Raw genomic sequence first — 15,831 nt, forward strand, 5'->3', positions numbered from 1 at the left:
ATGCTCCCGTAGTCTTTTATGAAGCGCCGATAATATCCAGTGAGCCCCAGGAAGGCTCAAACTGCTGTCTGGGTGACCGGGGGCTCCCAGGCCACGATGGCGTCAATTTTGGGTTGGAGAGGAGCCACCTGGCCGCTCCCCACTTGGTGCCCCAGATCGGTCACGGACCCTTGGCCTATTTGGCACTTGCTTGCTTTCACTGTTAGTCCGGCCCGCTGGAGGGCCGACAGGACCTCCCAGAGGTGTCTCAAGTGTTTGTTCCAGTGGAGGCTGTACACCGCAATATCGTCCAGGTATGCGGCACTGAACTCTTCTAGCCCTGCCAGCACTCTGTTCACTAGTCTCTGGAAGGTAGCGGGGGCGTTTTTCATGCCGAAGGGCATCACCTTGAATTGGAAATGGCCATCGGGGGTCGAGAAGGCGGATCGTTCTTGGGCCCCGGCGGTGAGGCCGATCTGCCAATATCCTGCCGTGAGGTCGAAGGTGCTAAGGTATCTGGCGGCCCCCAGGCGAACGATCATTTCATCCGCCCGGGGAATGGGGTGGGCGTCAGTCCTGGTAACGGCATTCAGTCCCCGGTAGTCGACACAAAACCGGAGCTCTGGAGGGGCGCCGGGGGAGGCGGCTTTAGGGACCAGGACAACTGGACTGGCCCGGGGACTGTCTGAGGGTTCAACCACTCCCAGGGCTAGCATCTTGGCAACTTCGGACTGGATGCAGGCCCGGACTCGGTCGGGCACTCGGTAGGCCCGGTGTCACACGGGCGGGCTGTCCAACAACTGATTTCCTGATCCAGGGCTGGCCCAGATATAGGACTGGAGTCCTTTGATGTCCGGACCCTCGCGCCTGGGGGTCAGAGAGGCCTGGATGAAGGTGTCCAGACACCCAGCAGGGGGGTGGAGCCAGCGCCTAGGGAGGCCGGAGGGCGATCGATACCAGGCGTCCGGGGACGGCTGGAGGGCCATCGAAACTCTTCTCCTACGGGATCTGTCAAGTGGCCATTTTACCACCTGGGTTGATCTTGGTGCCACGATGTCGGGGCTTCGCTGGAGCCGCAGCCGGGGTCGGGCCGAGGCCACGTGCTCGGGACGTGATGGGCCCAAGATGGAGTCGGGCCTGAGAGGGTGGCCCGGGGTGGTGACCGGACCTGCAGAGTTGGGGCGAGCCGGGTTCGCCGGGTTCCCGAGGGGGAGAGCCGGGGTTTGCCAAGGGCGGCTCTCGTCGGGAGTTCGTTGAGGGTGGTGTCCGGAGGGGCGACAGCGGGTCGGTGGAGGGCCGATGTCGTTCTGGGCCCGCCATGCGGGAGGGGTAGGACCACGCCACGAGGCCGGGTCCAGCGCACTTCCGTGGTAATTTGTGCATAATCGCCTGTCTTTTACAGGCTAGGGGATGACAACAATGGTTGCCTCCTGCATTGAGGGAGGGAGGTTGAACGCATTTGAGATGGTGTTGAAGAGCCTCATGAGGACAAGAGCTAGTTCAGGGCAGAAAGCTAAAAGCCACATGAGAAGCTGTCTGGCCCAGGGACTTAAGAGCTTTTTGTCTAGATATGATCTCTTCTATGCGTATTGTACTTTCAAGAGAAGCTGCCTGGGCATCAGTCAGTCGGGTTGTAGTCATGGGGTGGAGGTAGCAAGTCAGATTATCAGGGGGAAGGGACTGCTCAGAGTGTACAGTTACTTAGAAGTCCCTGAACTGAGCAGCTATCGGAGCGTCTCCTTCAATCAGCTCCCCTCCTCCGGACAGCAGTGTCTCTTGGCTAGGAGCTTGCTGGCCAGGAACCTCACTCTTTGTTCCCATTCACATTGAAGGAATGTTTTAATTACAAAAGGGAATAATTTGCCCTGTCTAGGTTCAATCTCTCCAGAAGCTTCCTGGCGGCTTCTAGCTGACGTCAGATCCTCGGAGCCCCTGTGCAGCGATGGATATGTTCCAATTTGCGAACCTGTCTCTGGAGTTCTGTCCTCTAGGCCCTTAACAGCTTGATCTCTGCTGCAGAGAATGCTATAAACTCCCCCCTGATGACTGCCTTCAGGGCATCCCAAAGAACTGACACGGGTATGTCAGCGGTAGTGTTAAGGTTAAGAAAGTTATTAATATCTCTTTTGATATGCCTCACCATCACTGACCTCTGGAACAGCGTCTCCGAGAGTCTCCATTTCTGGGGTGGGTCCCTCAGTAGGGGTGTGTGTAGTTCGAGAAAGAGTGCTGAATTGTCAGAAAGAGATCTTGGCGTTATCTCCATAGACTAGAGCAGCCGCTGGAGTTCCCTGGACCCCAAGAAGTAATGCAAACAGGCATAAGATTGATGGGCTCGTGACTAGAACGTGTAGTCATGGGTTTGGGGATGTAGTGCCCTCCACAAGTCCGGCAGACCCATCTCCCACAACCAGGCTAAGCTCCCATTTGAGAATGCGCCTGCGCCTCCCTCTCTATGGGCTGGGCCATCCATTTCATTATAGAACACCAAGTTAAAGTCAGCCCCAATTAAAACTAATCAGTCCTGTGAGGTGAGAATATCTTCTATAGCCATCCGGAGGAAGTGTTCCTGGCCCTAGTTAGGGGCCATGTGCTATATACCAATAGATGACCCCTGAGTTCCAACAGATTATCACCAATCAACCCCTGGAACCTGGAACCTACACAAAACCAAGATAGCCACCCCCGCTGCCTTTTCACCCATCAAGGAAAGAAATTGGTGCAGGATGCCCTATGCTAGTCCCCTGCAAGCTGGTGGGTCTCCTGCAGGAGGCAGATGTCTGCCCCGGTATGCTCCGGATACGAGAGGACGGCCCGCCTCTTGACAGGGTTATTAAGTCCCTTCACATTCAGGGAGATCACTTTCAAGGAGTCATCTATCGCCAGAGGGTGAGTGCGTGTTTATGCGAGATTCTCCCTCCCAGACCTATCATGCCTCTGTATGCTAGTGTAGAAAGAACCCCGTGGGCTTGGAAGCATCACTGTGCACACATCCTCTGGAGCCCTTGCTTCAACCCTAACTTGAAAACAAACTAAAACAAAAGATTGAAGAACAAACAAGAACAGAGTCTATGGAAGTGCCAAGACATTAGATGTGGCCAGTGCCACTCCAGGAAGTAGAAGAAAAGTGGGGTCCATGGTTGGCCAACCATGTCAATGAGGGTCTCCCCTCTCAAGGCCCTGGATAATCAATCAATCAATCAAGTCATTTATAGAGCGCACTACTCACCCGTAGGGTCTCAAGGCGCTAGGAGGGGGGGGGTGCCGTTACTGCTCGAACAGCCAGGTCTTGAGCTTCTTCCTGAAGGAGAGGTGGTCTTGGGTCAGGCGCAGGTCGGTCGGGAGTGAGTTCCAGGCCTTGGCGGCCAGGTAGGAGAAGGACCTTCCTCCTGTTGTCGCTCTTCGGATGCGGGGGACGGCGGCGAGGGCGTGGTTGGTTGATCTGAGGTGGCGCTTGGGAGCGTAGAAGTTGATTCGGTTGTTGAGGTAGCTCGGGCCTTGGTCGTGTAGGGCTTTGTGTGCGTGGGTGAGGAGACGGAAGGTGATTCTTTTGTTGACGGGGAGCCAGTGCAGGTCTCTCAGATGTCCGGAGATGTGGCTGTTTCGTGGGATGTCGAGGATGAGTCTGGCTGAGGCGTTCTGGATCCGCTGGAGTCTCTTCTGGAGCTTGGCGGTGGTTCCGGCGTAGAGGGCGTTGCCGTAGTCCAGTCGGCTAGTGACGAGGGCCTGGGTGACAGTCTTCCTGGTCTCGGTGGGGATCCACCAGAAGATCTTCCGTAGCATGCGTAGGATGTTGAAGCATGACGAGGAGACGGCGTTGACTTGTCTGGTCATGGAGAGGGAGGAGTCCAGGATGAAGCCCAGGTTGCGTGCGTGGTCCGTCGGTTTGGGTGCGGTGCCCAGGGCGGGGGGCCACCAGGAGTCGTCCCAGGCGGAGGGCGAGGAGCCCAGGATGAGGACCTCCGTCTTGTCTGAGTTCAGTTTTAGGCGGCTGGTCGTGATCCACTCGGCTACATCTCTCATCCCTTCGTGCAGGTTGGCTCTGGCGGCGGCGGGGTCGTTGGTCAGGGAGAGGATCAGCTGGGTGTCGTCGGCGTAGGAGATTATGTTGAGGTTGTGTTGGCATGCGATGGCCGCGAGGGGGCTCATGTAGACGTTTAAGAGGGTGGGGCTCAGCGAGGATCCTTGAGGGATGCCGCAGATGACTTCGGTGGCCTCTGATTTGTACGGTGGTAGGCGGACTCTATGTGTTCTTCCGTTGAGGAAGGAGGTGATCCATTCCAGAGCCTTCTCCTGGATCCCGATGTTGCCAAGGCGCTGTACTAGGGTGCGGTGGCAGACAGTGTCGAATGCCGCGGAGAGGTCCAGGAGGATGAGGGCCGCTGTTTCTCCGTTGTCCATCAGGGTTCGGATGTCATCGGTGGCAGCGATGAGGGCGGTCTCGGTGCTGTGGTTGGCTCGGAAGCCAGACTGTGAGGGGTCGAGGGATCCATTCGTCTCGAGGAAGGCGGCCAGCTGTTTGTTGACGGTCTTTTCGATGACTTTGGCCGGGAACGGGAGGAGCGAGATGGGACGGTAATTCTTGAGTTCGGTGGGGTCCGCTGTAGGTTTCTTGAGAAGAGCGCTGAGTTCTGCGTGCTTCCAGCTCTCCGGGAAGGTGGCGGTGTCGAAGGAGGCGTTGATAATGTCCCGCAGGTGGGGTGCGATGACAGCGTCGGCTTTGTTGAAGATGTGGTGAGGGCAGGGGTCAGTCGGAGATCCGGAGTGGACGGAGTTCATTGTGCGGATGGTGTCTTCGGTGCTGATCGGAGTCCAGGTGCGGAGGGTGGTGGAGGGTGGCGTTGCTGCGGTTGTGGCGTGCGTTGGTTGGATGCTGAAGCTGTTGTGTATGTCCGCGATCTTGTTGTGGAAGTAGGACGCGAGGGAGTTGCAGAGGTCTTGCGACGGGGTGATGTCGTTGTTTCCGGCGTTGGGGTTGGAGAGCTCTTTCACGATGTTGAAGAGTTCCTTGCAGTTGTGTGCGTTGTTGTCCAGCCGGTCCTTGTATGTATTTTTCTTGGTGGCGCGGATCAGTTGGTGGTGTTTTCGGGTGGCGAGCTTGAGGGTGGTCATGTTGTCCGTAGGTCGTTCCCTTCTCCATACTTTCTCGAGGGCTCGGCAGTTCTTCTTGGAGCTCTTGAGTTCGTCGGTGAACCATGGGGTTTTTCTGCTGCCGGGTCTGCTGGGCGGGGTTCTCAGAGGGGCGAGTTTGTCCGCGCAGCTGCTGATCCACTTCGTGAGGTTGTCGGCGGCCTGGCTGGGGTTCGCTGAGCCGGCAGGAGGGTGCTGGCTCAGGGAGGCGGTGAGCTGGTCGGCTGTGATCTTGTTCCAGCTTCTTCGGGCAACCTGTTGCTGGTGGTGGTGGATCGTCGTTCTTTTGAAGGTGAAGTGGACGCAGCTGTGGTCCGTCCAGTGGAGTCCTGTTGCGTGGCTGAAGGCGACGTCCTTGCTGGATGAGAAGACGGCGTCGAGTGTGTGTCCGGCGAGGTGGGTGGGGGTGGACACCAGCTGCTTGAGTCCGAGGTTGGCGAGGTTGTCGAGCAGGGTGATGGTGTTGCGGTCGCTGTTGTTCTCCAGGTGGAAGTTGAGGTCCCCCAGGAGGATGTAGTCGGCGGAGGGGAGGGCATGCGGGCTGATGAAGTCGGCGATGTCCTCGCTGAATCGTGTGCGTGGTCCCGGGGGTCGGTAGATCAGGGTGCCTCTGAGGGTGGTCTTCGGGTCGGTGTGGATCTGGAAGTGCAGGTGTTCGGCGGTGGTTAGGGTGTCGTCGGTGTTGGTCGATACGGATGGAGTCTCTGTGGATGATGGCGATGCCTCCTCCCGTCTGGTTGGCGGTGCGGTCCCTCCGGGTGATCTTGTAGCCCTCTGGGATGGCGATGGCGATGTCGGGTGCTGAGGAGGCGTTCATCCAGGTCTCCGTGAGGAAGGCGATGTCAGGGGCTGTGGTGTCCAGGAGGTTCCAGAGTTCGACGGCGTGCCTGTGGACGGAGCGGGTGTTGAGCAGGATGCACTTGAGGTGGTTGCTGCTGGTGTTCGGCTTGGCGGGTGCAGGGTAGGTCCGGATGCAGGTGAACTTGCAGGCGTGGCAGCTGAAGGGGCCGTGGGTGTGCTTCGGGGAGGCACGGTGACATCTCGGGATGGCGCCGGTGTTGAGTGCGATGAGTTCGGCGGCGTTGTAGGTCAGTCTGGTCGTCTTCCGTCGGTGGGGGCCAGGGGTCCTGGCACTGGGCGCGGTCCAGGCGCGGACGGGCGCAGACGGGCTTACCTTTGGCGCGCCTTCGGCGCACAATCGGCGCGCCCGCTGCGCGTCAACGCTGCGCGTTCGCACGGTCGCCATATATGGCCAAGTGCGCGGGGGGGCGGAGCAGCTGGGAGGCGGGAGCGGGGAGGGAACAGAAGGAAAAAAGGGGCGGGGTTAGCGGCGGTGGCGGGAAGCGGGGAGCGGGGAGGGGGGGACGAAGGGGCTGGCGCTACAGGGAAAAACAGGAGGAAAGAACACACCAAATACAGGGAGACAGGCAACAAAATCAACAAACAGTAAACACAGCAAACCACGGGGGCAGGTCGCGGACCACGCTGCAAGGAGGCAGGGGGCGTGGCCACGCGGCGGAGCTCGGCTTGCGAGGCAGCAGGCAGGGAACACGCACACAGCAGCTGGTGGCCGTGCGGCACGGGGGTGTCCTAGAGCTAGGTCACACTCACCTGCGTCGCACGGTCGCCATATATGGCCAAGTGCGCGGGGGGGCGGAGCAGCTGGGAGGCGGGAGCGGGGAGGGAACAGAAGGAAAAAGGGGCGGGGTTAGCGGCGGAGGCGGGAAGCGGGGAGCGGGGAGGGGGGACGAAGGGGCTGGCGCTACAGGGAAAAACAGGAGGAAAGAACACACCAAATACAGGGAGACAGGCAACAAAATCAACAAACAGTAAACACAGCAAACCACGGGGGCAGGTCGCGGACCACGCTGCAAGGAGGCAGGGGGCGTGGACACGCGGCGGAGCTCGGCTTGCGAGGCAGCAGGCAGGGAACACGCACACAGCAGCTGGTGGCCGTGCGGCGCGGGGGTGTCTAACATGCAGATAGATGGTGGTAGAGGAGCCACTCCACTGCCTCAACTAGCATCTTGCGTCACTGAGTCCCCTGTAAGGCTCTTCAGGCCCGAGATTTCTGCTATCATAGGGACCGCTGACCACCCCAGGGCCTGGCATTGCCGTGCCATGCAAGGGCCCCTCCGGGTCTTCAGTCTGAGACAGGTCGCAGGCCACCTTGATGGAGCGCAGTTGCTGAAGTTTCTCTTCTCAGGTGAAGATTAGGCAGAAAGGATGACCCCAGGAGTATGAAGTGCTGTGTTTGTGAATAAAAGTTGTCACTGGATGAAATTCCCTCCATTTCTGTAGCGTAATCAACAAGAGAACCTGGAACAGCTGAAGCTGGTGGCCACAAAATCGCACTGGATTGGTGTTGAAGGATCCGTTCCTTCCAGGGAAAGCTGAGGTGATACAGGATGTCCGGAAGTGGTGAATTTGTGGATCCAGGGGGGCTAACTCGATGGACCCTGTCCAGCTGGATGTCCGATGTCTGCCTATCTCCTAGGATCTGGGCAAAAAGGGCCATGACATATTCCTCCACATTCCCAGCCTCTGCAGCGCCAGGGGCCCCTCTGATTTGGATGTAATTGTGCCACAATCTGTTTTCAAGGTCTTCGGTGTGGGCCTGGAGATTGATCTGCTGATTTGTGGAATGGTTGACTTCCTGCCTGAGCTGTTCAGTGTCTTAGTCCCTGGTCATTTTGGGATTTTCCATGGCATCCACTCTATCTATGATCTCCGAGACCTCTTTCCGGACCCCTTGCAGGTCATGCACTAGTTCCCTCTTAATTGACTGTAGGTCTTCCTTGAGGGAAGAAAACAGAGGCTCCAGGTAAGTATGGGTAACTGTAGCCTCCCCCCTGCATCAGCAGGCGACCGTGGCAGGCTCAAGGAGCTGTAACGCTCCAGCAGCAGGGAAGTGGAGGGCTTGGCAAGCATGTCCTTCAGCGAGCGGTCCTTTTAAGTGTGTGGCGCCACCATATCCCCTCTGCTGACCAGGACATGGCCCCCCCTTCGACAACAAGGCCAAAGCCGACTACAGTTCAATTTTAGGGAAGTTCCTGGTCCACGGTGAGGTCTAACGCCTGCCTGGGGCCTCAATAATAAACAGGAGGGGCAGCATTGCGGACCGGTTCCCCGTGCAGTACAGAGGGAGGTGCACTTGACAATGCTCTAGCGCCAAATAGACCCCCCTCAGACAGTAGGACCCTGCGTGCAGTCTAAGTCCCCATGGGTGAAGTGTTCTAGGCAGGGCTCAGGGCCCCCTTCTTGTACTGGCATGCTTCTCCTCTAGGATGGCCCACGTAAGCCCTGCCGGGCTATATTCACAGAGGGGGTGGGGTCTGAGCTCCCTCCAAGTTCAGGCCAAAGACAGAGCGCTCTGCTGGTTAAACAACCCCCACCCCTCTCCGTCATTCACTCACTGGCCCCCTCAAGGCTATACTAGAGCCGGCTGACCCCAGGTAGGGCCTGCCCGGGAGAATACTACTCAGAGTGTCATTATACTACCGTCCTGTAACACTTGAAGCCATGACCTACAGATTAAGACTAACCCGCATCAAGGACCAAAGGGTAATGGGGCTGAGCACTCAGAAGGAAAAGGAGTCTGAAACCCATTAAAGTGAACCCCTGACTCCAGGGCAGGTGCCGATCAGATCACAAGAGAAGGTGGCAAAACAGATGGTTCCCCAGTGATTCACTGGTGTAGGCCTACGGTTCAATAAATCAATCAGGACTTATAAAGCACAGCAAATCGCTTGCGAGGGTCTTGAGGTGCTGGAGTAGCTAGCTTCTTCACAGGGAAAGAAGTAAAAAATTAGGCAAAAGAAGGAGAAAGCACTCAGAAAAATGGGGAAAGAAAGGAGAAGGCAGATAAATATGAGGGAAAAGCAGGAGAAAGCAGTCGGAAAAAGGGGGAGAAGAAGGAGTAAGCAGTAAAAAACAAGGTAAAAGCAGGAATAAGCACTCAAAATGAGGGTGAGGGTGGAGCAAGCAGTAGAAACGGGGCAAAAGCAGTAAAAGGACTCAGAAAATGGGGGAAAAGAACAGAGAAAGCAGTAGAATTTGAGGCAAAATCAGGAAAAAACTCAGAAAAATTGGGGAAAGGAAGGAGAAACAATTTTTAAAAAGGAGGTAAAAGCAGGCGAAAGCCCTCAGAAAAATGGACACATGGCGGTGCTGCAGCACAGGGGAGCTAGGCTAGATTCATTTTCGATTAGAGTAGAGATCCCCTTCCCCTTAACTACATCGTAACCCATTAGTATATCCTGAAAATTGCGCTCTGATATTTTATATATAAACCTGTGTAACAAACAAAATACCTTCATATATTAATATATTAAGCAAGCCAACAAGGGAACCTTCCCAAACATCTTTTTGCCAATGACAAGTTGAGGAAGGACAGGGAGACATTCATCTTTGCTTTGTCAGTGATATATTCATAGATTAATGGGGATGAATTGCATGTTTGAGAATATATGTTTATTTCTAAATAAACACAAAATTAATAATAGTAATCACCGCATTAATCATAAACAAAATAATAACAAAGTGCTGTGGCCACACTGAGTATTAATGATTCTCAAGTGAGTACTATTAATACCTTAAATAATCAAGCGACAAGCAAGAATCCCAATTCATAATGCTCACAATATCTTTTTACACTTCCTCATATTTTGCTTTGATCCATATTTTGCTTTAGTGCAACTCCTAGTAAGTCATTTGACAGTCAGATGAGTTATGTGTATCCCTATGGCTGACTGTGATCACAGGTGAGTCAGGTGACCTCAGATAAATTGGCTCTAGGTTACTATTTCCAGATCCTCATAGCCTCTTTGTGTGGCTTTATGACTCCAGATGACTCAAGCCCCTTCTATTGGGTTTTTATGAATCCCAGTTTGTCATAGACCTTCCCTATAGTTCATTATAACTCTAGGTTGTCCTAGTCGTGAACTCTGTTTCAAGAGAGGGTTCAGAGTTTTAAAATATCAGGCTCAATCCGTTGTACTTACATCCAAATCCTTTGACAAATTTCCACTCTGAAAATAAGAAGAGCAGTGAGGGTTTAAGAAATAGAAATAGCAATGGAAAATCTTTTAAGACATGTCTTACCACACATAAAACTTACCCAGTTCTGCATGAAATGTAGCTGTTTAAAAAAGAAAAAAAAATAGATTAGATTTCAAGTGACTCTAAAAACAGTTACTACCCATTACTTCTTCGTGACCCCTTCTCCCCAAAACACTTGTCAGCCAAATTCTCAGGGACCTGCATATCTGAAGAGCAGATTCTAATAGCATGTCTTGTTGCTCCCCTATTGCCACGTACCTGTACTTTGGGCCTTGACTCAGTAAGTAGCAAATTCTTATAGGTTGTTTGGGGACAAAGAGCTATTTGTTCAGCATGGACAAAATTTAGAGCACTGAGGAGAGTGACATGGAATGGAGTTGAGTGGTGAAGAGAGGGGCACAGTGTCGTAGAGTTGAGTGGATGTCGTGGAATGGAGTGTTGTGGAGTGGAGTAGAGGGTTGTAGAGTAGAGTGCAGTACAGTGGAGTAGAGTGGTGTAGATTGGAGAGGAATAGTATGATGTAAAATGAAGGGGCTTAGAGTGGAGTAGAGTGACGTAGAGTGGAGTGGTGTACAGTGGAGTGGTTTATAGTAGTGTGTCAGACTGTAGTAGAGTGGAATGGTGCAAAAAAGAGTAAAGTGGCATAGAGGGAGCTGTGTGGAGTGGAGTAGAGTGGAGTGGCATAGAGTGGAGTACAGTGTTGTAGATTGGAGTGTCGTAGACTGGAGTGGCACAGAGTGAAGTGGCGGAAGGAGGAGTGTTGTGGAGTGCAGTGGAGTAGCGTTAAGAGGAGTACAATGTCATAGAGTAGAGTTCAGTGGCTTACATTGGAGTGGCATGGCATACAATGGAGTGGCATGGAGAGACGGAGTGGAGTAAACTAGTGGAGAGTCATAGAGTGGAGTACTCATAGAGTAGAGAGGAGTGTTAGAGTGTTGTGGAGTGGAATGTCGTAAAGAGAGATATCGTAGAGTGGAGTGGAATGGCGCTGAGTGCAGTAAAGTGGTGCACAGTATGGGCGTAGAGTGGAGTAGAGTGCTGTAGAGTAGCACATATTGGAATATTGTGTTGTATAGTGGAGTAGCATGGAGCAGAGTGCAGTAGAATATCGTAGAGTGGAATAGGCACAGAGTGGTGTAGAATTTGTAGAGTGGTGTGTCGTAGAGTGGAGAAAAGTGGCATGGAGTGGCATAGAGGGAATTGCATAGAGTGGAGCAGAGTGATGTAGAGTGGAGTGTCGTAAAGCGGTGGGGCATGAAGAAGAGAAGAGTATCATTGAGTGGTTTGTCGTAGAGTGGAGTGGTAGGTCATATAATAGAATGTCAGAGTGGAAGGGTATAGAGCGGAGGGGCATAGAGTTGAGCGAATTGGAGTAATGTAGAGTGCTGTTGAGTGGAGGGTTGTAGAGTGGAATGTCAGAGTGGAGGGGAATAGAGTGGAGTGGTGTAGAGTGGAGTAATGTGGAGTGGAGCAAAGTGGAGTGGAGTGGAGTGGAGTTGAGAGGCATAGAGTGAGGAGAGTCGTAGCGTGGACTGGTGTTTGGAGTGGTGTAGGAGCTGTCTATGTTTTTCCCATACCAAAGTAAGGTTGAGTCCAGTGGATCACCAAAGGGTTACAGGGGTAAAAGTAGATAATACCTTAATCTCTATTTGTGGCAGTGTGGGCGAGCAGTAAGGATTCATCAGAGGGTAGTGTTAAGCATTTATTGAACACGCTCAAGCAAGAGATGACGTCACAGACTCAAAGACTTACCTCAGACCAATAGTTTGTATCAAAAATATTTCTGCAAAAATTCACCCAAAAAAACACAGTAAATGTTAAGTTATGGCTATGACCAGTATCAATTCATGGCCACCCACAAGAAAGGTCAAAATAGCCTAAAGGAATATGAGAACCATTGGGGCACTATAGCCCATTGGCCCCCCTGCAGCCCTAGTAAAAGCTGAACTGAGCATCTAGACACCCATCTTAACACAGATTTTTTCTGAATGTTACTGCATGGCAACCATTCCAGAAAGTTGAAGGGCTCAACTCTGGCACCCATATACAAAAAGGGAAATAGAGCCTCACCTGCAAATTATCGAATAGTAGCACTATGTTTAAAAGAAGTGTTATGCTAAATCACTGTACAAAGAGCTTGAAATATTGTCCAAAGGGAAAAAAGGTGATTCCATAGTTCCAACCGATTTCAAAAATATATCCACATAGAGGATAATCTCCTGACCCGTACCAACCTGATCAAAGGAAGCAATGAGCCCCAACGCCCTCTCATTAAATGCAGTATTTATCCACTTTACCAACACTTTAAATAACATCAGCGGAGGCAGACTATGGGACAACTTAAAGAAGTGGCAGATACCACAACATTTATTGATGGCAATAGAATCACTAAACAGTAATACATGGGTACGGGTCAAATTAACAGCAAATTGGGCGACGTCAGAACAACATTCTACTAACAAAGAGCTGAAACAGGGCATGATACTAGCCCTTCTGCTCTTCAACCTCTATATGGCAAATCTGGAATGATACCCGGTGGTCCCAAGGATCTGCCTGCCTGACTGGCAAAGCAAAAAACACAAATTCTGCAATATGCAGATGACATAGTGCGACTCGACAACACTCAAATTGGCCTTCAGAGATCATTGGACGCACTTGAGCAACATTGTGCAGCAAATTAACTCATCATTAACCTGAAAAATACCAAAAGTATGATCTTTGGCAGACGCTTGATCAACAAGCATTTGCAATGCAATAGGTCTCACATTTACACAAGTTTGAGCTATTAACATTGCAAATAACAATGCCTTTTATTTTTGATTCGTCTTTAAAACATAAATAAAAGGCATTGTCATTTACAATACCAATAGCTTAAACTCGTGTAAATACGAGACCTATTGCATTGCAAATGCTTGTTTGTTGGTGGTGACCAAGGCACTAATATAAGCAAATATTTACTACAACGTGTTAAGTCCAGTGGTGGTACCCTTAGGTGACGTCATTATTGCATCTGGACTTTCCCTTATGTGGTAAAAGCAGGGCCAGGGAGTTGAGCAGACCGCAGGATTGTCGGTGGGGGTGGGGAATGAAGGGTTAAAGCAGAGATGAATGTCGGTGGGGTGCGGGGGCCAAAGAGCATCATGGTCTCATGGAAATAAGTCGGGAGTCATTGCAGTAATGAGTACAGATGCTGTGTAGGCGGGGTTCGGGGATAGGAGGGGGCGGGGGTCGCTGTCCATGCGGTAATGAGTATAGATGATGTGTGGGCGGGGTTCAGGGATAGGAGGGGGCGGGGGTCGCTGTCCATACAGTAATGAGTACAGATGCTGTGTGGGCGGGGTTCAGGGATAGGAGGGGGCGGGGGTCGCTGTCCATACAGTAATGAGTACAGATGCTGAGGGGCGGGGTTCAGGGATAGGAGGGGGTGGGGGACACCCTTGTAGTAATGAGTATAGATGCTGTGTAGGCGGGGTTCGGGGATATGGTGTGTGGGGGGGTCGCTGTCCATGCAGTAATGAGTACACATGATATGTGGACGGGGTTCAGGGATAAAAGGGGCTGGGGGCACCCTTGCAGTAATGAGTACAGATGCTGTGTGGGCGGGGTTCAGGGACAGGAGGGGGGGGGGGTCGCTGTCCCTACAGTAATGAGTACAGATGATGTGTGGACGGGGTTCAGGGATAGGAGGGGGCTGGGGGCACCCTTGCAGTAATGAGTACAGATGATGTGTGGGCGGGGTTCAGGGACAGGAGGGGGGGGGGTCGCTGTCCATACAGTAATGAGTACAGATGATGTGTGGGCGGGGTTCAGGGATAAAAGGGGCTGGGGGTCGCTGTCCATACAGTAATGAGTACAGATGATGTGTGGGCGGGGTTCAGGGATAAAAGGGGCTGGGGGCACCCTTGCAGTAATGAGTACAGATGCTGTGTGGGCGGGGTTCAGGGATAGGAGGGGGCAGGGGGTCGCTGTCCATACAGTAATGAGTACAGATGCTGTGTGGGCGGGGTTCAGGGATAGGAGGGGGCGGGGGGTCGCTGTCCATACAGTAATGAGTACAGATGATGTGTGGACGGGGGGTTCAGGGATAAAAGGGGCGGGGGGCACCCTTGCAGTAATGAGTACAGATGCTGTGTGGTCGGGGTTCGGGGATATGGTGTGTGAGGGGGTAGTTGTCCATATAGTAATGAGTACAGATGATGTGTGGGCGGGGTTCGGTGATAAGAGGGGGCACCCGTGCAGTAATTCCCCTGTCTCTGGAATCTGAGATGCTGGATGTCCGCTCTGAGCAGAGAGAATGTCTCTAATTACACTGGCATTGGGGGGGTGGGCAGCCCCTTCGTCCCCAATGTCTCGAGGCAATGCAGATGCCGTGAGCAGGAGAGTTGTTGCTCCGGGTTGCAGTTTCCATGGTCCCATCCGAAGTCCTGAACGAGGAGTGGACAAGGCACATAGGTGAAAGAATGCCCCCCTGTATGATGGTGCTTGTGCTTTTGGCATGTGTATTGCGCCTTGTATCATTCACTTGGCAATACAGCGCTTTACTCATCTGGGTGTCCTTTTCCTCTGCTCCTGTGTGTGGTTCTTTGTGCCTGCTTGAGGTGGTCATTCTTGTTTGTGTTTCGTTACTTGAAGGGTAAATTCGTTTGATCCTGTGAATATCTTTGTAGCGCATCATGCGGGTGTGTACGGACGCGGAAGGGGTCTGTTACTTGTCATGTGCTGGGTGGTCGGTGGTCACGCTGACATCTTCACCAACCATGTTCATGGCTGCGATGCATTGCTCTGCGCATGCGTGAGCAGTGGGGTTAAGCTGACTTTAGCTGCAAGGCGCTATAGTGGATGTCGGGTCATTGAACCTGGTCCAGTCGTGGAGCTTCGCCTGATCTCCGGTTCTGGTCTTGTGCTGTGGGATGAGGGCAGAGATGCTGGGTACTGCATGTTGGTACTACTCCAAGGCCCTACGAAAAAAGCCCACATTACATGTAATCCTTGGACTCATTGAAGTGTATGAGGAGCTCTGACCAGTGTGTTCCGATGGACTTCAGTGACTCGCGTGTCACAGGGGTAAGGGCTGCTGTGCGCGTGGTACAGCTTTCGCCAAAGTGGGTTAAGTGGCTTGGCCCCCTAAGCCCTTTTAAGGCTGTGCTGTTGAAGTCTCCAGACGCCCGACCGGGTCGTCAGACCCTGACCACACTCGACGCAGGATATGATGACCGTAGTTGTATGATATCACCGAAGCGTGCTCACGCGAAGTGCTCCGACACCTGTGCTCAGACCCAGCGTGCAGCAAAAAACCCAACTTTTTTCTTATTTTTTGTATCTCATGTGAGTCTTTGGACGAACCCGGCGAAACTGTTACTGTTTAATGAGGAATTGTAAATGAAACTGTGCAGGGCGGTGACATAGAGGACACAAAGGAAAGCAGTAACAACATGGTAGTGGCAAGAAAATGAATCTGAGAATGAGGAAAACTAGTTTTTGGAACCAGGCGTTGTTCAGTATCGATTAGCCAAAAGCATTGGTTTGTGGTGAACTGAGTCAGGTGTAAGCGAATAGAAATAGGCATTGTAAATTATGAAAGCTCAGCTGTGCCGAGTGCTTGGATGAAACAAGCCCAAGAGTGTTGCGTGCCCGCGTGCCACACCGATACATCTGTTTCCT

The 15,831-nt window shown here is 52.7% G+C and overlaps 1 protein-coding gene across 1 annotated transcript in view; it reads right to left on the minus strand.

The window, feature by feature from the left end:
- The window catches only part of LOC144754108 (E3 ubiquitin-protein ligase TRIM39-like), a 416,694-nt gene that overhangs the window by 38,752 nt on the left and 362,111 nt on the right, over positions 1-15,831 (minus strand). Inside the window, exons 6-7 of the mRNA XM_078641673.1 lie at positions 10,229-10,249; positions 10,113-10,139 (exon numbers count right to left, since the gene is read on the minus strand). Coding sequence (XP_078497799.1) covers positions 10,113-10,139; positions 10,229-10,249 — 48 coding nt within the window. The remainder of the gene's footprint in view (positions 1-10,112; positions 10,140-10,228; positions 10,250-15,831) is intronic.

Source organism: Lissotriton helveticus, chromosome 5_1 (assembly GCF_964261635.1).
Source record: "Lissotriton helveticus chromosome 5_1, aLisHel1.1, whole genome shotgun sequence".
Lineage (NCBI taxonomy): Eukaryota > Metazoa > Chordata > Amphibia > Caudata > Salamandridae > Lissotriton > Lissotriton helveticus.